We start from the raw sequence: 25621 nt of genomic DNA on the forward strand, positions 1-25621 counted from the left end.
TTTAAAGATGCTAAACTGCTCTGCAGACCTGAGGGGAACAGCAGACTTAAGTGATAATTCTCTGTGGGTTTGTTACTCATTTGCCTTACACATGCTTATTTCAGCCATAAAATAAAAATATTGAATAGTGCAGCTTTAAATGAATGAATCTCTAAAGCTCAGATAACCCAGGAGCTAAACTCCTTCCATTTTGCACAATTCAAGAGCAACAAACTCATAACTTGTGGGGTAAAGCAGTGATTCCAACACTGTGGCCCATGTACCACCAGTTGCACGTGAGGAGCCACCTGGTGATACGCAGGAGACTCACTGAAATGATTAATAATTTCACTCTAATAGATCCAAACCCCCAAATTTAGTTTTTTTTAAAATATTTTATCTAATTTATTACAGACAAAAGTTATTAAATATACACATCGCAGTATGATGCTTTAAAAATGACTTGTTGAAATAAAATGTGCCTGTGTACATGTCCCCATGTAGGCTGACGTCACGTCCGACACAGTCAGATTTGGACTCCTCGTTGTTGATTAACAAGCGCAGTGGAAATCTGAAATTGCTACAAGGTCCAAAAAAGGTCAAAAGGAAAGTGACACCTGACAGGTCAGATGAACCTCTCAAAGCTGAAGAGGAGTCGGAGTCGACGAGTGACACCACTTCTAGCAAGAGATGGAAATGTATGCTTTGGTTTTGAAACAGCAGCTTTATGTTGTTATTATTTAGACTTAACAAGGATATTGCCTTGTTATATTTGGTTTGTTACAAAGTGGTAGAGACTGGTCTGAACAGTTCGGGAACTCTGCTCTAAAGTGTATGTTGACAGGTGACAAAGCCTTCACTCTTTTCACTGGGTTTACACTAAATATAAGACTGACCTCCACCCGAGTGCCCAGGATGATCGTAAGCTGATATGAACACGTGTAAAACACGTAGAAAGCTTCAAGTGCCACAATGACATCAACTTCCTCTTTAGAAGTTAAATAGAAAAAATGAAACATTCTGTGTCTCCATGAAGTCTGTCATGAGTGAATGGAAAAACTCCAGAAAGTGCCACTGCGACTGCAATTCATAAGTCACTACTGTCCTCCTTGACTGCACTTTAAAGGGGATATTTTATGTTTTTGTATGAATGTCTTTGTAGCTGGCCGTTTGTGGCGTTTCCAGTGGGAAAATGACCAGCCATAACCCTTCCGAAATTGCTAAAACTACACTATCATTAAATGCTCATTTGTCATACTTTGCTGACTGTGCTTTTGGCCCACATTACAACCAGAGAGACTAAATGGATAATTGAGGTTTTCAGGACATTTGTCTTATCATGAACTGGCACTCAACATCCTCTCCATCCAAAAGTAGTCATTTTAAATTGTTTAAACTGACAGTGTTGTTAGGGAGCAAATGGGACATTTTAAGTCACGTGCGCTAAAACCACAGACATTCATACAGTAGGTCAGGAAATAAGGACATAAAAGGATAAAGTGATAGATGGTAAAAGAGCGAACAACATATGGAGAAGAGAGCGATAAAGGGGAAAAACAGAAAGAGGTCAATTTGCTTGAAGGGATTCTTTTATAATGAGAAGTGTTTTAGTGATTAGAGAGGATCATGAGATGTTTTCACCATCGTAGTCACATGAAGACAAATGTCACAATCACATAAAGCTCCACACTCATTCAGCCTGAAGGATCCTCCTGGCTTTTACAAATCACATATCATACGAGATCATACGGAGTTCACCTGAGATCACTTGAATGGTTGTTAAGCTGTTGAAGGGGCAATCCAATCACAACACTACGTCCATGATGCCCATTTTGAAATAGCATCACGTACAGAGGTTTAGTGGATTCAGTCTTGATTAGCAACCAGGAAGTTATACTGTCAGTAAATTTGTCAATTTAAATAAATTTCAAATTGTTCCCGTCAGTATTTATGAACCCAAAGCTAAAACTGCCTTTACAGCACGAACGCAGATTCCCTGTTGAGGGGTTTCATTGTGTTGAGGGTGACATTTGAGTCTGACTTCTTTCTGCATTTTTGAAAAACCATGAAAAAGTATGACATGTTTATAGACAAGAAATTGTGCATAAGTGGGTCAAGCTGCTTTCCAACCTTGAAAGACAGAGGATCTGGATGAAACTGAAGACCTGCCTATTACATTTTCTTTGCAAACAATTAAAAGTCAAAATATAATGTCAACAGATTGTTCACAGTGCTGAACCTAAAAAGACTTATAATCGAACTCTGTGGGTTTACGGAGCTTTTTAACAACCTTTAGCTTGTTAATTTGGTTTTATGGCCAGACTGTGAAATTCGAGAAAAACTGATGAGGAAATTATACTTGCCTAAGTAGTTAAAGAGTTGGTGGAGACCAAAACTTAGTTTAAATTAGATTAGATTTACATTAGTGTAATAAACCCTAATGTTGCTCTGTAACTGCTGAATATTTGTTTACCAACAAGTTAGACAGAACAACTTTACAAAGTAATAATGAAAAATGATCTCCACCCACCGCAAAATCTGTTTACAGGTGTGGGGAAATATCACAGCTTAGATGCATGGAATTTAATAATTGTACTCAAGTGATGTCATTTGATCCAGCATGAGCTGAGGTTGAAGATTACGCGTTTGAAATGGAACAAACAAATTTAGGCTTGAATAAAGACAGAAGTGAGTTTACAAGTCACCACCTGAGTGCCCCTCAGTGGCTCAGAGTTACATTAGTCAGACCAAAGTTATAAGTACTGCGGTGATTGTAGGTGTGTTCGGTTTCAAAGGAAAGAAGAATGCAGGGAATAAACAAGGAAATTATCTCTGGTTTTGCAGCATTGATGTTGATAGTTATTTTTAAGCTATCCATTGTGAGACTGACATTGTTTTTAGTGTGCAATGATAAACTGTTTGAGTGTTCGGTGTTTGTTTACCTGGTCGTCATCGCTGTCTATTCCCTCCAGACTGATGGAACTGTTCCTCTGAGCCTGATTCTGAGAGACACACAATGAATGAGTAAGACGATGATCAATGCAATCCACAGCAACCAGCGTTCAGGTGGACCACAGAGGAAACACAGCGTTGAATATATATGTTACCATGGCTGCATGAAGTGTGGTGTATTCAGGTGGACTGCAGGGTAGACCGTTGTCCTCAGACATGGTTCCAGCATCTTCTGTCCTCTTCACACACATCAGGGAAGGAGGAGAGCCCAGTCTCATGGCCTGCTTCAGCTGGAGCTGCAGAAAAATAACACACATTTACATCGAGGCAGACAGAGTTTGTATGCGTACTTGTCATGTATGTTTTCACCTTCCTGTAAGAGTGAGAAATTTCAAACATGGATGTAGATATTATAGAAGGAAGAGAAGGTGTTTTGTTTGTATGATTACTTTGAGATGATGAAGCATCAAATCTTATACTAAATCATAAACTACAGCTTTATAAAAAGGGGAAAAAAAAAAAAAAAAGGTGTGTCAGTATGCATTCTTGTTGCTACTAAGTATCACTGTTTTTACAGTCTGGAAATTCCTACCAGTGACGAGTGAGACTGACACAGGGTGACTTGTGAGGACAGTTAGCTGGCACTCAAGAGAGAAAGTGTGTGTGTGTGTGTGTGTGTGTGTGTGTGTGTGTGTGTGTGTGTGTGTTATCACAGAAACTCAAACAGGGTTGTTATCTGCATGTTGCCCTGTAACAGTCACTCAAGGACTCGGGTGCCAAGCAAACACCGAACAATACACCTTTTCTTTGGCCGGGCTGGCACACGCTGACACACACAGGACACAATGTTGATATTTAAACATCGTTACAACTGGAGGAGCTCCCACTATAGCTTATCGCTCTGCTTACATTTGTAATAGGAAGCTCAAATTAATCTGGAAGAGTTTATTGCTAAATTTGAATTTAAATGTGTTTGATAAAGTACAAATGGCTGTTTTATCTACACATATCTTTGTTTTTTGGTTCTGTGATAGCTGCACATTTATGACTTCATTTAAGATTTAAAAAGACTATGTCAAAACCTACTATATAACTGTGAATAAAACCACAGATTAAGATGGGAGAAGCAGCAGCAGTAATATGGTTGCTGTCCCAGACTGTTGTGGTGAAGACGAAGCTGAACCATGAGGCAAAGCTCTTTATTTCCTGGTCAGTCTACATCCCTACCCTCACCTGGTCATGAACTCCGGGTAATGACCGAGAGAATAACATGACAGATATAGAGAGGCTGAAATGAGCTTTTCTGTGCAGGCCAGAAGACCTCACAATCTGTGACAGGCTGAAATCAGGAAGTCGTGGAAGTCGGTCAACTATTGGAACAACTTTGGGGACAGAAATGTGCCTTTAGGGCTGGTCCCGCTGTTGTGGTCCAGCTAAAGATGTGCTACTGGTGCAAGTGTGTGGCAAAAGACCAAAAAAACTGCCACGTCAGCATCCAATCTTTTTTCATGTTAAACTCAGTTTCTTACTTCAGTTTTGAAAAGACTGAAATATCATTCCCTCTTTCTTTTTTCTTGCCTTTCTTTTTTAACTGTGTGATGCCAACTGTTCAGTTTGGTTCAGTGAATATCTCAGCTCTGCATAATATGCTTGCAAAGCCATTAGCCTGTCAGTACTTTACCTTTGACGATGCTGCATATAAACTACTTTCTGGTATTTTTAGTCCACATTCTGAAGTCAAAAATAACTTAAAGGGATTTGGTGTGTCTCCATCAGAATTATATCCTGGCTCTATGAAGAGGGCTTTGAAACATTTGGATGGTTTTATAGGGCAATAAATACATTAAAAACAATGTTTCTTAATCATTTTAATTTACATTGTACTTACAAATAGTAAGAAAATAATACAGATGTCAAACATATCCTGGGATGGTTTTGCTTTTAACAGGTTTGGACTCATGATCTTCATGACAGAAGCACAACCCTGTTTGAAATCTCTCCAAAATAACACTTTGGTCATTACGTGACCAAGTTAGATGCACCGCAGTGTTGTACTGTGCATTATGTTCTAATACCTGTGCACCTCGTAACATATCGATCCTTACATAATGTGTTTATATTTGGCTCCAGGACGACCTCTTTCTGCTTATCAAACAGGCAGCTGAGCTCAGAGCGAGGATTAAGGTCAGGAAATCTCCATCAGACTGTTTTCCACTATAAACTCACTTTATGCAAATCAATGTATTAGCAGCTTCTGTCTAGGATCCTGTCTCATCTGCAAACAGGCTCAAATCAAACACTTCCTCAAGAGAAAGTTTTCCCTTTTAGCAAAAACCCCGTAAAGCGCTGTTTAATTCTCACTCCCCTGCAGTTTAGTGGAGGTCAGTCTGTCCGTTTGGGTCTCATGTCTTCCTGTTTTTGCCCATTGTTGTGACAGATATTTGTTCCATCTGTCTGCTTTTCTTATTGTCGTGCAATCCTTTCATTTTGCAGTGACAGGGCTCTCATCTCTCTGTCATACACATCAGTTCTGCCTGTTTGAACTGTCGTGTTTACCACATTACACTTAAGTATGGATCTACAAAGTGGTTTTTAAATAAAAGTGTAACCTTATGGGATGCTACCTGTTCTACTCAGTCCTACGGTGTAATTGCACGACTTAAATATACTCTGTCTGATGAACACTGTTTACAACTGTGAGCAGCACAGGATCAGACATCATCCCTCCAAAAGACACAAAAACTAGCATCAGACATGAATCTTAACTTGTTTATTATTCCTTATAAATCCCTGCAGTAAAGTCCTCCTTTCTCAGTATTACATCCTAAACCTGGGAGGGATTTACTTTATGCTTGGCTTAACTTTGATCCAGTGGTTGAACATTATCCTGCTCTATTTGTATTTTACCTGCAGTGATTTGACTTTCCCATGGATGCTGTCCTGAGAGGCCCTGAGAGCCTCGTTGGCCTCCAATGAGTCCGAAACAAAGACAGAGTCATGTGACAAGGCTTTGCTGCCAAGACTGATCTTTGACCTTTGGGGAACAGGAAGACAAAGAAATAAATAAAGCACAAAGTGATGTTTCACAGCTTTAAAATGAAAACAAATAATGTGAAATGAACTGGATGAAAGCTCAGAGGCTTAAAATAAATACCATAAACATAAACTTACAATGTAGAGGGTTTAAAAGTCATTCACCTTACTTGAGTCATTTATCTTCTCGAATTTAGAAAATAATTATCCATCAAACTGATATTTTGCTTTTTCTAGTATGGTTTGTTGCCCCTTAATGATGATTAACTGGATATATCCTGTGACACAGACGAAGAGCAGACGAGGCAGGAAGTGGCACTGCTTAGAAAAACAAAAGAAATTCAGGACTCGTCCACAGGAAGAGACATTCCACTACCTCTTACAAAAACAGGAAGCCACGAGCCTGAGGTGAGTTCGCCAGAACAGGAGATGAATGTTAAAACATGATCTTCCTCTCTTAAACGAACTCTGTTGGTTTTACACGAGAGAAGATGTTTATCTGACTTGGCAGATGGACACCAAACATAGTGGATAAAAACACAGTATGGGATACAAATCCTTACTGGTATCTACTATGAGTATATTGGATTCATCTTTTGCAGGAATGAATCAACACACATATGTAAGCTGGTACCACCCTAAAAATCACTTCATCAATCTCGGTTTCACTTTTAGTGTCCTACGATGTTCTGAGTGCTATTTTAGATGCATTTCCACCTTCATAGAAAAACATGTAAGAGGGAAACACTGATGTACAGTACCAGTCAAAAGTTTGGACACACCTTCTCATTCAATGGTTTTTCTTTATTTTTTTTCTACATTGTAGATTAATATTGAAGACATCCAAACTATGAAGGAACACGTATGGAATTATGTGGTAAACAAAACATGGCATGTCGCTGCAGAATGCTGTGGTAGCCATGCTGGTTAGGTATGCCTTGAAATTTGAATAAATCACCAACAGTGTCACCAGCAAAGCACCCCCACACCATTACACCTCATGCCATCCCATCTGGTTTGCGCTTACTGGGACCAGCATTTGTATTTCAACAGGACAATGACCACAAACACACCTCCAGGCTACGTAAGGGCTATTTGACCAAGAAGGAGAGTGATGGAGTGCTGAGTCAGATGACCTGGCCTCCACCATCACCTGACCTAAACCCAATTGAGATGGTCTGGGATGAGTTGGACCGCAGAGTGAAGGCAAAGCAGCCAAAAAGTGCTCAGCACCTCTGGGAACTCCTTCAAGACTGTTGGAAAACCATTCCAGGTGACGACCTCATGAAGCTGATTGAAAGAATGCCATGAGTGTGCAAAGCTGTCATCAAAGCAAAAGGTGGCTACTTTGAAGAATCTAAAATATAAACCATATTCTGGTATTCTGGTTTGTTTAACACTTTTTTTGTTTACCACATAATTCCATATATGCTCCTTCATAGTTTTGATGTCTTCAATATTAATCTGCAATGTAGAAAAAAATAAATATAAAGAAAAACCATTGAATGAGAAGGTGTCCAAACCTTTGACTGGTACTGTATTTACAGTAAAAACTAATATTAGGATTTTGTCTGAGACAAATATGATGTAAATAAAAATTAAACGCAAGAAAAAAGTGCAATGCTAGTGCTGTAGAAGTAATTGAAGAACTCAATCACTTTCATAACAGCGCAGAATTTGGATGACACTTAAATGCTACAATAAATCTAACCTTTCAGCTCATAAAAAGTGCAAAATGTTCTGTCTTTTGAGATGCAGATTTGAGCATTTAACAAACCATTAATGAAACATGTCTCCATTAAACAACACAGAAAACTTGCAGTTTTTTTTTTTTTTTTCCCCTACAGAAACAGATATCAGGCCTGTTGATGGGAACTCACAGTCTGTGTCTGTACTGTCGTGTGCGTGTTGCAGTCACAGTGAACACGTGTTATCTTACCCAGAGCCCTTATCCTTATCCTTCTCTGCCCGAGTGAGTGCGTTCTTCTCTGATGTTTTGCTGACATTGTCGCTGGATTGGCTGGATTTAAGGCCCGCGTCTGCTCCGGAGGCTGACGGCTCCTTTCTCTTCTTCCTGGCGAATAATTTTTTAAACGTCTGGAACTTGGACTTCTTCTTTCCTGAGAGGACAGAAATCCGAATCGTTACGACCGACTGCACAGTGGTGCACAGTGATATATTAATGAGAAAATTACAGCCACGGCATCTTTACACACTACCCCAGTTAAAGAGCAATTAGCCCTGTGTTGGCTGTAAAGGCGCAGGTAGGCAGCCCAGGAGGAACCACACACCAAGACAGAGACATACACACACGCATAAACTGATGCTTGTAAACCCTCCCCCACAGTGAGTCCACGTCCATTAACACCACAGTGGAAAAACTCAACAGCTCTTTTATATCTCCTTAAACAGCTACAAACGGCTTTCATTGCTGTTAGTCACCAAGGCAATCATCAACAGCTTGAAATGCCCACTGGTCCGCTCTGTGGCCTGCAGGCAGCAGGGCTGTGGGCTGCCTCTGCATCTATATACTACAGGTTTCTGTTCAAATCAAGCAGTAGTATACAGAGTGTGGGACCGCAGCCCTGCTGGCACTTCAGTGAGGCTGACTGAAGTACAATCGTGCTTTGAGCTAAATGCTACATACTGTATATTGTGACAATACCAACATACTGATATTTAGCAAAGTTAAAAAAAAAGAAAAAAAAAATTGGGAGTGTGGCTACATTTGCCATGGCTAGGATAACCAAAGACTCTATATAATAGTGGGCGTCGCTTCCGGGTCTGAGAAATGAGGCCAATGCGGAAAGTGCCTTAAGCTGAAATACCACCGACTGCCACTAGAGGTTGGCTCCAAAAAGCCTCTTGTTAGGTTAGGTTAGGTAGTTACTTTATTAATCCCCGAGGGGACATTTTTTTGTTTTGTTTTTGTTGTCTTCTTGCTTCATCATGTTATTTCAGTGTTTCCAGCTAAAGTCAGTCCTTCTTATGAGTTTTCTGGTGGTCCATCTCAATATAATTTTATTAATTAGAAAAATTAGCCTCAAAAAGCTGTGCTTTTTGGGGAGCATGTCTGTTTGATTGACACTCTCGTGGTGCAATCAGGTTACGGCTATCAGTGGGCGGGACATAGTATCCAGGTTTCCAATCAAATCGAGTCAGCTTGTCCAAAAATGGTTACTACCAGCTCCAAACCGCTCCCAACTATCAAGAAGGCGTTAGCATAAATCTGAACTTGAGGCCACATGATGGCCGTTCACAAACCAATGGGTGACGTCACTGTTTGTTACTGCTGGAGCATAACACACTGGAATTGATTGAGTTGCATTGTGGGTAATGTAGGTTCCAGGTTTTGATAAGGAATACGAATGTATGTAAAACAAATTGAAGATGAAATATTTAAAAAAGTACTTCTCCAAAAATATCCACCAAGACATGGTACATAGATACAAAGTATCCCAGAAATGCATTAGACTGGTTCAAATCGAACTTATCAGATAGATTCCAGTTTGTTCACGTGAACAATGAGTCTTCCAGACAAACAAGAGTTAGTTATGGAGTTCCACAAGGCTCAGTGTTAGGCCCAATATTTTTTAAATGCTTCCATTAGGAGATGTCATCAGGAAGCAAAGTATAAACTTCCATTGTTATGCAGATGACAATCAGCTATATCTTTCTATAAAACCAGATGAAACAAATCAGTTAGTAAAACTTGAAGTCTGTCTAAAAGACATAAAGGCCTGGATGACCAAAAACTTCCTGCCTCTAAATTCAGACAAAACAGAAGTTATTGTACTTGGTCCTACACACCTCAGAAACTCTTTCTCTAATCACTTAGTTTTGCTGGAGGACAAGACAACGTCATCCAGAGTAACTGAGGAACCTTGGAATCATACTTGTCCTTTAGCCACCAGATAAAGCAAATATCCAGAACTGCCTTCTTTCATCTACGTAATGTTAATACAATCAGGAAAATCCTTCCTCAGCGTGATGCAGAAAAGCTAATTCATCCGTTTGTTACTTCCAGGCTGCATTATTGTAATTCCTTGCTGTTAGGATGTCCAAATTATTCATTAAAAACCTTGCAGCTGATCCAAAATGCTGCAGCAAGAGCACTGAGGGGATCTAGCAAGAGAGATCATATTTCTCCAGTTTTAGCTTCTCTTCACTGGCTTCCTGTGAAATCAAGAATACAATTTAAAATTATCTTGATGACTTACAAAGCCCTACATGACCAGGCTCCATCATATCTTAGAGATCTTATAGAACCATATAATCCTAGCAGAGCACTTCGCTCTCAGTACGCTGGTCTGCTTGTGGTTCCTAGAGTTTCCAGAAGTAGAATGGGAGGCAGAGCCTTCAGTTTTCAGGCTCCTCTCCTGTGGAACCAACCAGCTCCCAGTTTGTGTTTGAGGAGCAGAAACCCTCTCTAGCTTCAAGGTTAGACTCAAAACTCTCCTTTTTGATAAAGCTTATAGTTAGGGCTGGCTCAGGTAGACCTGAACCAACCCTTAGTTATGCTGTTATAGGCCGATGCTGCTGGGGGACCTCGTTATACACTGAGCTTGTTTCCTCTCACTCTTTAACTGTCTGTAGACTCATGTCTCAACATCACATCTCATTAACTTCATGCTTTTTCTCTCCCATAGTTTCTGCTTCTCGTCTGTTGTCTCTCTCTATTCAGTTCCCTCGCTCGCGTCGTTTCTGTTCTTTCTTTTGTAGATGTCCCGGCCATGGAGCTGCATGTCTCTGCTCTGTGATTGTCAGGCCCACCAACAGTTCTTCTCTTGTATCTCTATGCTGTCCTTGTCTCTCTCTGCTCTCCTCCCACCCCAACCGGTCGAGGCAGATGGCCGCCCACCTCTGAGCCTGGTTCTGTCGGAGGTTTCTTCCTATTAAGAGGGAGTTTTTTCTTCCCTTTGTTGGAGGTTTTTCTCCCTTAAAGAGGAGTTTTTTCCCTCCTAGCTTATGTGGGAATTGTTGAATTGTTGGGTTTGTCTATATAATATTGTAAAGTTCTGCTGTAAGGACTTTAATGTGTTAAGTGCCATGAAATAACCTATGTTGTGATTTGGCGCTGTATAAATAAAGTTGAATTGAATTGAATTGAACTGTGCGGAGATAAAAAAAAAAAAAAATAGAGGGAAACATGGCACAGACTAAGGAGTAGCCAAGACAAAAACAGAACAGCTGTGGTCAAACTATTTTGACAATTCACATCCCTGGGCCATCTATAAAAACATTTTGGAACAGACTTTTAAAAAACCCATACATTCTTTATTTATATGAGCTGTCATTTTTGTGTCCTTGTGGGGAATCCTTGAGCATTCCTTCTTGTCTAAATATAAGATTTTAGGTTGGCGCTAAGTCACAACTGAAAAATGTTTGGTATCTAAACCTGGTGCAGGGTCCAAGATGCTTTAAATTTCTGGGTAATTTACTTAAGAAGAATTTTACTTTTTATAGCACATATCTTTTCTTTTGAAACCTTGCGTGCGTCACATTGTTTTTTTTTTTTTTTTTTTAAATCGCAACAACTACAAGTTACAGTCAAACTGCAGCAACAAACTGTTTTATTTTTCCAGCATGGAGTACTAAACATAGCATCTTGATGAGTTGCAATTAAACCACACTGAATATAATGTAGTTTTTCATTCAATTCTGCAATGATATGCTGGATGGATATTCTCTCCTCTTTTGTTTGACACCACAATGTGAACTTCTACATTTACTTGAAGAGCTTTCAACTTGCTTTCAACTTGCTTTTTGAGGAAGCTTCAGAGGCCTTTCTGCAGGGCCAAGATGAAATATCAAGGGGAAGCACCACCCCACAGTGCCATTTATTCTGCTATTTTAGGCACAATACACTATTAAGCTAAAGGTCTGCACTCATAGAGAGCTGAAAAAGGCCACTGATTCAGTGGAAGGTCAGTGTAGCTCTGTGGTCATTGTAGAACAAAGATATTATAATTTCCCAATATACGTTCTTTCAGTCACTAACATAACTACTGACACATACTCAGAAAAGGGGCGTGGGAATTTCAATGCTGTCTAAGGTCAATATTAGGGAGAACTGATCTCAGCTTACACACTGAGAGGATGGTGACCTTTGAAAGGGAAACATGGACAGGAGAAGGAGAAGGGACCAAAGGCACCTTACTTATTTTCCTGCATTATGAAAAATGAGGGAGGCTGGCCAGCTTTATTTATTTATTGGCTCTCGTTGTAGTGATGGAGAATGACCAGTTAATCTTCCCAGCAACGCTCCCTGTGGTCCACAGCACCAAACTACTTTTAGTGCCTATCTCTGTGATCCAGCACAGTCATCATAAAAACAGTAAAAAGAGCTAGAATTACTGCATCCTGTAGTGAAGACTTTGAAGGAATCCTTGTATGTGTTCACATGCTTGGCCAATAACTGAGAGGACAAAGTTGTAGTCATGAGCCAAATATGGATGTTGCTGCAAAAATGCTACAGATTCTAAAACATAAACGCTTCACACACGTCTTCAACCTGCAAGCACAGAAGATCTGTACAATCACCACATCCACGATTAGTGCAATTCAGTATCCGAACAAACGTTATGGTGTTGAATAATGGCCAGAAAATGTTTTTTTTGCAGAACATTATGTCACTGTGAAGTTGACCCTTGGTATATATTATTTTATACTAATAGACATCTGTGTGAAATTCAATTGTAATTTGCATATGAATTCTGACGTTATGGCCATAAACGTGTTTTGTGAGGTCACAGAGGCACGTTTGATGATTTACTGAGATATTTTGTTCGTGAGAATGGGACTGATGGACAGATGGACGATTGGACAGATGGCAGTTGTCATCCGTGTGGAGGCATAAAAATACGACAAATTTGAAACCAACTTTCAATTTAAGTCTCTTAAATTATAATAAAACAGAAGGACAGGAAGAAGAAAGCTGGTTCAACCTTGTATTGCTATACAGAGACTTCAGCATATCCAATTAAAACACAGCACATACTCTGTCACCAATCAGAGATAAGCTGTCTGTCTTGCACTGTCACTGGCTTAACATCAACATATTGAGATGGACATGGCTGGCAGACTCCATGTTCTGTGGAGTCCCGCCTGATGTTCCACTGTCCTATATGTAGAAGTCAAATTGAAGTGATTCATTAAATTGAGAACTAATGGCCTGTTTCCTGTAACTAACTTCATAAGATCGTTTTTCACTGAAATGTCAGAATCTAAAGAGGACTTAGTTCAGGTCTACACTAAAGCTTGGCATGAAATACTGTTTCCACTGAGCATGTTGTGCTCATACTGTGTTCACAAAATCCAAGAAGCTTCAGTTCCCACACCCACACAGACACCTCTCTGACCTCCAAATACATCTCTTCCTGCTTCCCATTCTGTAGCATATGTACTGCTGTCCATCTGTTTGTGTGTGTGTGTGTGTGTGTGTGTGTGTGTGTGTGTGTGTGTGTGTGTGTGTGTGTGTGTGTGTGTGTGTCTGTATATGAGCATTTGGTGATGTGTGTTCCTTCATTTCCTGCCACCAGCTGCAACTAGATTAAGATTTTTAAAGCTGATCTTTGCTGGGAGTGTGTGTACACATTGTGTGGAGCTGTCAAAATCAAATCAAAACAAGGGCAAATAGTTTTGTGTTTGTGCAGTTTTACAATTGTTTGCAGAAGGTTTTTATACTGTATATGATACTGCTAAAATATTTAAATTGCCTGGGTATCACAAGCAGATGCATCCCTGTACTTGGAAACACAAGCTAATAATCTTGTTTTTGTTGTCCCTAAAATTAAAATTCAGACACTGAAAGCATTTACTTTTGTCAAGAAACTCTGTGAGCTGTTTCACCTTCAGGATGAATAAAAACTGCCTTCATTGCTGCAGTCACATTGGTCACAGCTTTAATGGTTAGTAGCAGGGCAGAGCAAATAGGATTTATTTTTTAACGATGTAACTCAATAACCATAGAAACTGAGAAGTTGTATGCAATTTGTTATCTGCTGAATAGGAACAGTTCATACAAAATCCATAAAAGGCTTTTTTCACACTTCCTGCATGTTGGATGACCTTGTTAAATCCCAATTCAAGATGAAAAGAAAAGGCTAACAATTGGAGACAAAACGTTTTTGTGGGATTTCACTGAAGAAACACACTGTGAATATGTAATGATTAGATATTCAGTCAATTATTAAGCTAACACCTAATCAAATTGTTACCTGAGCACTCTTCCTGGACCTCAGCAGGCTCCTGATTGGTCATCACGTCTGGAGGTCCTGACGCCATGGCAGCACTGTCACTGCTGGGAGACAGAGAGATACAGAAGATGAGCACAACTGTTTCTCATTATTTAATGATTGTAAGTACAATCAGATGAGTTCCACAAATAGATCAAGGAAAGGCTGGATACTCAGATCATTCACTGGGTCATACAAAATAACTTTAAATTAAAATATATATATTTTTTTGCAGTCATCATCTGTGCAACAACATTTGGTCAAACAAAAAACAATGAGATTATATTATCACAACTGCATTTCTGTTATAGATTATTATTATTATTATTATTATTATTATTATTATTATCATAATAATCTACCTCCATCTCCTTATTTTGCTCATGTGGCAGCCACTACTTGTAATGTGAGCAAAATCACTGGATGGAAGTGATTAAAGTCAAACTCGGGAGTGTCGTGACTACTAATAAAAGGACAGGTGGCAAACACTGTGGCATCACAAAGGACAGACACATTCATTCAAACCCTTTATATAACCCCTGAATGCATTAATGATAATCTAGTTCTTCCTTCCTTAAAAGGTCCCATATTTTACTCTTTTCCAGTTTTTATTTACAGCCTTGATATTCATAGGAATATATGTTTGTGGTTTTAAGCACGATAAACAATCTCAGTATAGTTTTACATCTTCTCCCCTAAGCATCTCTCTGGAGCTCTGCCAAGAACAGGCTGTTTTGTGTCGGTGTCTTTAAGGTTAATTTATGTCAATGAAGCTCTTCTGATCAGCTGACTCTTTTCTGAGTGACACACAGCCAGGTCAAACACAGGTCTGCTTTGGTCTTGTAGCAATGAAATGACCACTTGGTGTTTTCTTCGCATAAAATGTTGGGCAGTGGGCTGTGCTGAGGGCCGACATGTGATATGAGCACGAGTTTGCAACATCACAAATTTACTGCAACATCACAAATTTAAGAAAGTCCAAAAGGCTCGTCCAAACAAGACAGTTGCTGAATACATGCTGTGTGCATTCCTCAGTGGACTGAAGGTTTTGACACTTTGATGTATTTAGCACCTAAACCGGCTTTATTATCAAAAACGAAATGGAAATATGGGACCTTTAAAAGCTGAACGTGCGTAGTGTGTCTTGAAATGCACTTTGATTTGTTATTTAAACTTGTGTATCAGTCCAAGGCGCTGTGTTACACTGCAGTCCAATATAAATCCAATCTCCAGTCCGATCCCTCACTACAATCCAAACAGCCTCAACAGAGGCATCTCAGGTATGTTTCCAGTGCTCTGCTCTGCCAACCATTTCGATTGACTAAAATGTCCACTGCCCAGCAACATCCAACACAAACTCAAACAGACACTAAATCCCATTATAAAGTGGTATCTTGTTTTTTGCTCTCACTGTGCAGCAGCATGGAGTGCATCACATTCAGGCTGTTAAGGGAACCTTTACTGTAAAGACAACAGTATGTTCACTTACAAGTCCTCATCTGGTTACTTTTCAGTTTTCAAACACTTATTTCACTGAATTTCACCAGGCTGAGCTCTCCCCAGCAGACAGGAAGTTCAAGGTCATGTGAGAGTGCAGCTCTAGCATGCTGAACCAGTTAGTTGATCTCTCATATAGAGGGATCATTAATTCACCAAGTTCTACATGACTCCCTATTCTAGTCTCAAATTTAATTAGCTATGCACTGTGCTGCATGAACAATATTTCCTGTGCAGTTTGATGGGAAGCTGAGTCATTACTGATATAGTTTTCAGTAAACTGATATATCAAAGTAATTGTGACCATCAGTTTTGATGCAGTCATGCTCCCAGAGTCTGTGGAAGTCATGAGAATAAGATCAGGGAGAGAAAAATAATTCAGCTTATCTTGGCACAATTTCTTTCATTTACAGCAGATAACAATAAGCTTGAAACATGTCGAGCTGCATGTGCAGGACCACGAAGTCTACAGTAGAGTGGTAGCGGGTGAAATGGACAGCGAGACCATCTAAACCAAAACTGGCCTGCCCTGTTTACCACTGCTCTGGCTGAGATAATCTAATTGCTTATTCTCATGTCAGTTGGGACTGAAATATCTCAACACATATTGGATGTATTGCCATGAAAGTTCATAAAGATGTTTATGGTACCGAGAGGGTGAATCCTGCTGGTTTTTGAGATGCCCTGACTTTCCCACAGGCACCATCATGAGGTCAGTGAAATGCCGTAACAGCTATTGGATAGATTGACAATAATTTTTTAGGCTCGTGTTCCAGTCAGAATGACCTCTGGTGATCCTGCAGCACTATTACCTGGTCAAGATTACAAATACTTTGGTTTATAGCTAAACTAAAGAACAGGACCAGCCTCAGCTGAACTTTGTTTTGTGCTAACAAGCAGAAGGTAGCATGCTAACAACCTCTGCTAACATGGTGACCACAACAAACGTTACACCCGCTAATCAGCATGTCAATATTGTCATTGCTGGCATGTTGACTAAAGTGAGTCTTGATCAAGAGGAAACAAACTGTGCATCACATACTATTCACCAGTCCCCTTTCCTCCATGATTTGTTAACAGTGTCCTGTCTATCTATATCTATACTGCATATAACTATTTGAAATATCTCAAACATTTGTGGGCAGTGAGGAACTTTACAAAGAGAACATAAAACACATCTCTTTAACAAAACTGAATAACAGATTGACTTCAAGTTAAAATACAGGATTTTAAAGGGCACTGCTAAACACTATAAAACACAGTGGCTAGTTATCAGATATTTTTTAAATTCATCATTTTCTTATGTTTTTCAGATAAAGATTAAACCAGATTTCCTGTCCTTTCAGAACCTCTTTATTTTGTTGTATAACCTTAGACTAAGTAGTAAATAAAAGATAACCGTTTAATGAAACATAAAAACAAGGCATATTTTTAAATTCAAGTATATTCAGGATTTATAAACTGTAATCAAAACAAATCCTTTATCTATAACACTGAAGAAATAGCAGAGCACATATTGACTAGTTACCATGTAAAGTGACTAACATGTAACCATAACATTGGCATTCATTTGATTTCTCATTAGTTAAATAACTGAAATCCTCAGACGAGTCCAACCACAAACATAGTTTACTTAACTGGAAGCCTAAACAAACGAGAAGTCCTTAAAGTACCATTAATACAATCATAACAGCCACTTAGCTCTTTTATCAACAGACCTGTCTCCATGACAAATGAGCAAACGGCATCTGCAAATGAAGATTGTGCAATATGGTTGATAGCTGAAAAAAAAAAGCTACTAAGTCGACCGTGAGTTGGGAGGTTTTTGGGGAAAATAAAACATGTTTTATTATGGTGGAGGATGATTCCTTTTCAATGGGACGGCCATATTTATCATGTTCGCTGTTGGTGTGAATGGGCCTCTTCTCCGTGTTTGGGAAGCAGCTGGAGAACTTCATGTCAATTGTGTTTATAGTGCGTTCTGTATTATAGAAACAAACGGAACATGCCAGAGGGTTTGTTGACGTGCCGAGAGCGTTTCATCAGTACTACCATCACGTAATCATGAGCTAATATCATCGTTTTAACCCTCGGCAAAGTCAGGAGAATCATCATTATAGTCGCCACCTTTTCCTTAATCAGAAAAGGAAGATGAGACAGAGACATAAACAAAGGAATTCAATTATATTGTAAGACTGAAGAAGCACTCAGCACTTCTTCAGACCAGAATCTGTGGTATCTATTATTTTAAATGGTGCATCACATGGCCATAAACAGACACAAGCTGTTTTTGTTATGGGCTGATCATGCTGAGCTGATCAATTTCCTGTCTGATATCACAGAGAGACACTACAGCCAAGGGTTCACCACACACACACACACACACACACACACACACACACACACACACACAGTAACATCTATAAGAAATAGATACGGACTCTGGAACAGTGAGGAACACAGACAGTCATATAACATGCTGTATGAAGTACTAGGGAGAGATGAGAAATCATAACACCACAGGCTTAGCATTTGATAACAATGGATGGGAGAATGAACATACCACAATAAATAGATGAAGGCCAAATTAATAGTATTTGCCTTATATTTAGAAATAAAAAAATTCAACCAGTGCACATCTAAAATAGCAAAATAGGCCTATTTTATGGTTTTACAGTGTGTGAGTAAGAAATGCTAAATGTCACAGCCTAAAAACAGCCCTCAGAGTGTACAGACCTCCGTCAAGGCCAATAGTCAACTCTTCTATCATTTGCAAATCTGTCTGGATTATTAAGTATTTGAATAATGTCAAAATATGCTTGTGCCTAGCAGAAGCCTCACAACTCAGCTGATGTGCTGGTTACAGTTCTTCCCCCCATGAGACCAGGTCCCCGACTGCTTGTTGTACTAAGTTTGAGAAATACATGTGTATCCCAGAGGATTACTGGTACCAGTGTATGTGTATTGTGATATGAATCATGTTTTGTCACAGTTTATCATCTGGATTTTCAGATGTATTTAGTGAGCCAAAGGCCCAATCTCTCCATGCTGTGAAAATTTAGGTCTGGATCTGCACAGACAATTTTTCCAAAATGTAATATTTTCCAAATATTGAATTGGATATTTCCCTAAATCTAATGTGTTCTGCTTTGATCCATGCTACACGGTTACAAGTTAAATGAAAATCAGGCAGTTTTTCATCATCCTGCTGACGTACTAACAGACACACTGCACCGCAAACATCCTCCTTAGCGGAGATTATATAAATAATAAACTGACATAACTGTTGTTAAACAAACAGTTCAACATATATTACTCCTACTTGCTGTCTTGCCTTTAAACAGATGAAAAGATTAAAACTCCTCTCATGTCTCAGCATTAAGCACAAAGCTGAATCCAGGAGGCGGGTAGCATGAGAGAAAAAAAGCTACCTTGGCTCTCTCCAAATAAAAAAATTAAAAAATACACCTACTTATAAGCACCAAAGCTCACAATCCCATCAGTATCCCATTGTTCATTCAATAAGTAAATAGAAAAACTGATGTTTTCTGTTTTATGAGCAGTCACGGGCTGAAACTATTCACTACTCGCCAAGCTCGGTTACAGAAGGCTAATTAAATCCATCAGGATAGTGAATAAGTGTATTTTCTAAAATGGTTAGCTGTGTTTTGAAGGTCAACTGTCATTTTATGATGGTGCAACTGGGCTTTTGAGTTGATTTTTATATCGTGGACAAATGTTCGGCTCAAGGGTCAGGGGTCAAAGTGACTGACCTGCGCCCAAAGCTGGCTCCCCATGGTGACATCCTCTGCTTCATCTATGAGCAGGATGGAGAGGAAGGAAGGAAAAACAGAAAGACAGGCAGAAAGATGACTTTAAAGACAGAAAATTACAGATGTGAAAGAACACAAAAATAAAAAGTGAGGGGGAGTGAGAGAACAGGAGGGACAAACACAAGACAGAGGGAGGGAAAGGGGTCAGAGAGAGGGGTTGTGGGAACGAGCAGCATGAAAGGAAAGAAGAGTCGTTAGATAAACAGAAGAATATTGAGACGAAGAGAGACCAAATGGAAAACAGTCGTACAGTAAACACAGAGGCCTTCCAGTGCAAAGCAGTGGTGAGGTTTGAAACCAAAGATGGTAAGAGGGGCTTAGTAAAATGATTTTCTTCACTCTAATATATTAAATGAATAAACAAATTGCAAGAAAAAAATTTGATGAAGAAGAGAAAATATATGTAGTAGATCTTGACCCTCATGCAAACACCTTCATATTCTCTGACCGAAATCTGCAAACAATTACCTTTTTAGTTAATTTTCCAAAAATATTTCGTAACTGTGTCACAGCAAGAGTCATTAGTTAACTCTGGTCGCTAACGCCTGATTTCAAACTTTGCAATTAGTCCACCAACTGAATCATCAGAAAATGTGAACCTGGTAAATAGTTTACTCACTTTAAAGCTGGTCCGTTTTGTAATTTATCAGGGTTTTATGTGATGGAAACCGAGCAGTGTAGCTAACAAACTCTGTACATGGATGTGTACGCATTCTTGCATGTATCCACACAAGTTGCATGAGGTATGTTTTGTACAATATATCATACCTGAAAAAATTTGTTAAATACAGTCTCAAAGAGTTTATGTCACCAGCAGAGATGTGATCGAATCATTTATTGTGGACCAAAGTCAGTTTTCCATATTTTTCTTACATAGTAAACATACAGTGAAGAAAAATACCTTGAAACTGTGACGTCGAATTTGTTCTATTATTATACCAGCAACGTTCGTGAGATTTCTGTAATTTTCTAGTGTAAATGAGACAGAATAACAACACTCCTTTAGCCAACATTATTCATTTTATGGCACAGAAATAACATAATCTTGCAGTCTGACATATTAAAGAGGGTGTGAGGAACATTATAAATCTGCAGCGAGTCTGTTCTCATTGCAGTAAAACTATATTTCAGGCACAGCAATGTTTACATAGCAGGAGTACTTAATATGCCGACATATTTTTGTAAATGGGAACTCTATAAAATGTCAAACCACAAGAGACATTTTGAGACCTCAATTACTTCTTTCTGTCTGCTTATTGGAAGCATCGTTTTCTTTTACACCACTTATAAAAAAAAGTTTGCATTTCTCTGACAGCATTCATGAACTTTGTCTTATTTTTAGATATTAATCTGTTTGCACCATTACTTTTACATGCAGTGTAAACTCTCAAGCACATCATTAGCTGTATTTGTCTGTGTGTGTACATGAGAGAATGAGCGTGTGTGCGTGTGCAGCCTCATTACATAACAAGATTAGTAGCAGGTAGAGGTATTCAGACCAGTGGGGTGGGGTGGGGGTTGGGGGTGGGGGTTGGGGGGTGGGGGTTGCCTTCATTAGACAGTTGAAATAGACTCATTAACACACACACGCGCACGCGCACACGCACGCGCGCGCGGCGCACACACACACACACACACACACACACACACATACACACACACACACACACTTCAGTGCCATGCCATCTGCTGCCAGTTAAGTCTTGTCCAGCTGATGTCGACAGAACACCGTCCAAATCCCGACCACACAGATCCATCATGACTGGACTGAAGCTACGTGGAGAAACTCACAAACTCAGAATGATGGCTACAGAAATGAACGGTGAGCTCTTCTGACACTGATGACTTTATCTTTGTCCACGGGGGTTTCTGCTCTTGTGACGTAAAGCAAATCCAATCTAGTCCAGTCTAATCTCTCAATGGAACCAGTGATGCCAGATTCAGTGCACCACAGGTTTACGGTGATGACTAATTGGCTATACTGCCCACACCGACATGTGGATGTCTGACATGATGTTTGACTGGTAGCTCTGGAGATCCGGAATTTACCGATACGTGACTCAGAAAATAATCCTTTAATACAGTTAATGAACCTACTTATGATTCTAAAATAATTTCTCTGAGTAAAGCCTCTTATCTATCTAAAAGGAACAATAAGTAACATATTGCAGGTCCCATATTGGACAACACAAATCCACTCCACTGCAGTGCTAATTGTTCTGTACGACCAGCTAAACGAGGCTAATATCGACCTGATTACATTACAACAGCAATTAGGGACTGCAGAGTGAAGGGCTTACATCGCCTCAGCAGCAGTGACGGAGGCCAAGAGCTTAGCAAAGTATAGTGAATGACAGAAGTATTTCACTATTTGTGATTAAAACATGAATGAAATCCAGCCTCCATCGCTGCCACTGTGACTGGTTAAAGAAACCTTGTAATGCCTTCTCGTTTAGATAACGTGATTAAGGCCCGCTACTGATATTCCATCAGGCTCAAGCAGAACAAACCCCTCAGCTGTGTGGTTGTACACAAGCAGAGCTAAACTCAGGTCATGTGAGGGCTGTTTGTGCTGAACGAGCCAACAGTGTTTGAATTAAATTTTTGTTTTCTGCCTTATTCAATCTCCTGGTGTAAACCTGCTCATTATCAGATGATCAGTGAAGGTTTTAAATGTAGAATTTAGTTGCTCCGAGTGTTTTGCATTTTTTTAAACACACAAATCCTTGTTACAGAAAAAAAAAGTGTTAAAAAAAACAACTTCCTGATGGAGATGCTGCACATGACCATCACTGATCTAGACTCTTTCACTACAATATTTAGCCTCTAATTTCGGTAGCAGCAAGGTTCACCACCAACAACAGCAAAGAAGTTAAAAAAACAACAACGATTCCCTATTTCCTAAGTCTTAGGAGAAGATGAGAGGCTGAGCAGAGGAAGTTGGCCCGGGTAATATGATGTTAGTGGGTCCATGACAAGCCGAAAGCCTTCAATTTCCACAGAGAGAAAAGAGAGTCGCATAAATGAATCAAGACAGAACAGCGAGGGAGGAGACGGAAATTTCCAGGCAGCTCAAATGATAAACTGGGCTGAACCACTCTGTACAGCTGTCGACAGGCATGTTGTATGTCCAGACAGCAGCATCATGAAAGTCAACTTCCAAGTGTATACACAATGCTAAATATGTAGGCTACCATATGCAATCTCAGATTAGTTACTCGTTTTCAGCACGCCATCATCATGTTTGAGACAACCTGAGATTCTGCTGACGAGAATTATATTCAAACTGAAATCAGGCTAATGACCTTGGCTGAATCTCATTCTCCGTCTCTGATTGTCTCTCCCCTCTTTATCCATCATTTTCTCGAGTGTGCACGTGAAATGAATCATACAGGGATTAGCCCACCAACAGCATGCACTTTGACAAAGTCCTATTCAGACTTCATTTGCAAGCTCCTTTTGCTTTAAATGCAGCACAATTATCGGGCCAAATCAGAGATGGAGAAAAGCTTTTATTATTATTTTTTAATTGTTAACAGCTGAAGTCAATTTCAGCAAAAAAAAAAAAAAAAAAGGCACTGAATAATCAAGATGCATTTTGGGACTGAGTACTGAGTACACAAAATACACAGTAACTATGTAGGCAGGCTTCACATAAGGGTTTGTTATTTTGCTCTATAAACAGCACACATTGTCATCTTGTATCAGCACTATTAGTGACAAACCAAGCACATCCACTCCCAACAAAAATCAGCATTTATCTCAGTTTTCTAATACAGAGCAATGGCCTCTAAAAGACAACATAATGAAACCAACAAAGGACGTGAAGAACAGTCTTAACAGGAAATGCTGCACATCATCTTTTTATGAAAACAACAAATTGTTGAACCAGATCTATGATGAGAACTGTTATCCTGATTTGAGGTATTTGGCCTATTTGTCTTGTGCAGAAAATGTGATCAAGTAAAACCAAAATCTATTCAAGTGTCTGATCTCAATCAAACTGAATACTTTTGATTGAAGTGCTAAAACAATGCATTCACAAAGACCAGCAAATCTTCCATGATGAAAAGATAGAATAGTTTAAAAAATATATATTTTGAGAAATAAACTAAATGAGTTTCTTGGTGAGTTAGATGAGAAGATCACGTAGATATGAAGCTAGCGGGTGGTTAGCTTAGCTTAGCTTAGCACAAAGATGGAACCTTAAAACAGTCGGCCTGGCTGTATATGCACAGCCTCTAAAATTCAGTTACCATGCTGTATATACACGTTCTAGTTTACAGAGAGCTATCTGCTTCAACTATTTTTGCAGGGACTTCTTGTCAATCCAGTTTATATGCTTAAAATAAGCTGCATGTTCTAGTATTCAGCATAGATAAATGTAATGTAGAGACACAAAGGTGCTACAGCATCAGTTTTGACATCTATCTTATGAATTCGTGAAGTTCAGCCAAAGTATTTGTTGAGTAGAGCAGACATATCAGGGCTTCAGACTTTGTAATGTATTTACACAACAGATAGAGGAATAGTTTATTTTGATGCACCTCATTGGTGCTATTCCTCGATCCTCCATCTACACTGCACAAGGTCCAGTCTGTTTAATCTATAATCTTGTCACATGCCTCTCTCCATGTCATTCAATAAAAAATGAATGGGGAACAGCAGGTAAAAAAAAAAAAGTGTCCTAGCAGGATAAACATCTTCCACTCGCCCATTACTCTCTTCCCAAATGTTTAAAAGCTTTTACATGACTTTTGTTATTGTCTAACCCATCTCCATTACTTGAAGGAACTTAATTTGAGAAAGCACCATAAAAGGAAATGAGAAATATATAAAGAATGCACCCAGATAACAGAGCTCCACACCAACATGTCTTTATTCCAGCCTCCCCTCCATCTTTTTACCTCCTGTCTCATTATCTCACCATCCCTCCTCTCTCTTTGTGTGTTACTCTGTCTCTCGTCCAGCTGCACATACCTAGCTGAGAACATGGCCTTTAGAGCCGTGCTATTTCTTGACCCATTCAACCATCCCACACCTGCATGGTCAGCAGGAGAAGGTGACCAACAAGGAAATTACTCATTACATGTCAGTCCTGAACTCTCAAGAATGTCACAGTGACTTTACCATGCAATGTAAAGCAAAAAAAGAGAAACTTATTGGAGACTTTCTGAGAACTGTACTGACTAATAGTAGTTGAATTTCTTGTAGGGTTTTTCTCTCTTTTAAATATACTGGTATTTTCTGAGCCTTTAACACATTCTGCTGAGTGATTACACATTTCGGTATTTGCATATAGTCTCAGGTTAGCAATATCATTGCTACAAGCTGCTGTTTCCAACTCCACATATCAAGTCAGCTACCAAGACCTGACGTGGTAGAAAATCTTGAAACTGCAAGGACCAGCGCTGCATACAAATGCACCTTTAAACAGCATTTTGACAGGTTCCCAGCACATTGTTTCATTTCTAAATACAGAATTCTGCCAGTGTGTTTCCTTTGTCCCGCCGCTGGTTGTTTATAAAAGAGAAACCTGAGTACACATAAAATATCCAACTTACTTTTCCCTGATACATGAACCTTGAAATTCCCAGCATTGCATCAAGCATTCAAGCAGTCATGATTTAATCCCATTGAGCATTACAACGTTTCAGTGAACTACAATAACCTTTAATTTCAACATGATGTAGCACATTCCTGCTTGCTCAAATCACAGTGCATCAGCACCAATAAAATATCTAAAATTGTAAGTTTATATTTGACTGAAAGACTAAGCTTGAAAAATCCTCTATTCAATGGTGGTGAGGTAAACTGACAATCCGTGGATATTATAAAAATTGGTTTGTTTTGAGGTCAATATGTGCCAAGTCAAAGGAGGAAAATGGGAAACACCACACGACAACAGTAGCAACAGAGTGCCTGAAATAAAACCAATTCAGAGTCCCAGATTATAGAGAATAGAGAGTGGATCTTCTTAGTCCAGCACGCCTGACTGTATTAATCTGATCTGTAGTAATCCATCAGAACACAGTGAAGCAACATGGTAATTGGCCACGACCTCGAGTCTTATAAATGTTCTGACAGTCA

General features: G+C 39.3%; 1 protein-coding gene across 4 annotated transcripts in view; it reads right to left on the reverse strand.

The window, feature by feature from the left end:
* LOC138211334 (capping protein-inhibiting regulator of actin dynamics) overlaps window positions 1–25621 on the reverse strand; it is a 53244-nt gene that overhangs the window by 13785 nt on the left and 13838 nt on the right. For 3 of the 4 annotated variants that reach the window (XM_069171120.1, XM_069171123.1, XM_069171122.1), the window contains exons 2-6: window positions 14184–14266; window positions 7904–8084; window positions 5839–5965; window positions 3087–3227; window positions 2922–2981 (exon numbers count right to left, since the gene is read on the reverse strand). In XM_069171120.1, coding sequence (XP_069027221.1) covers window positions 2922–2981; window positions 3087–3227; window positions 5839–5965; window positions 7904–8084; window positions 14184–14266 — 592 coding nt within the window. Of the gene's footprint in view, window positions 1–2921; window positions 2982–3086; window positions 3228–5838; window positions 5966–7903; window positions 8085–14183; window positions 14267–19471; window positions 19516–25621 lie in introns of all 4 variants that reach the window. The other variant, XM_069171121.1, reaches the window with a different exon arrangement.

The sequence above is a fragment of the Embiotoca jacksoni genome, unplaced genomic scaffold (assembly GCF_022577435.1).
Source record: "Embiotoca jacksoni isolate LCO1_2020_lvr unplaced genomic scaffold, fEmbJac1.0.p SCAF_5, whole genome shotgun sequence".
Taxonomy (NCBI): Eukaryota; Metazoa; Chordata; class Actinopteri; family Embiotocidae; genus Embiotoca; species Embiotoca jacksoni.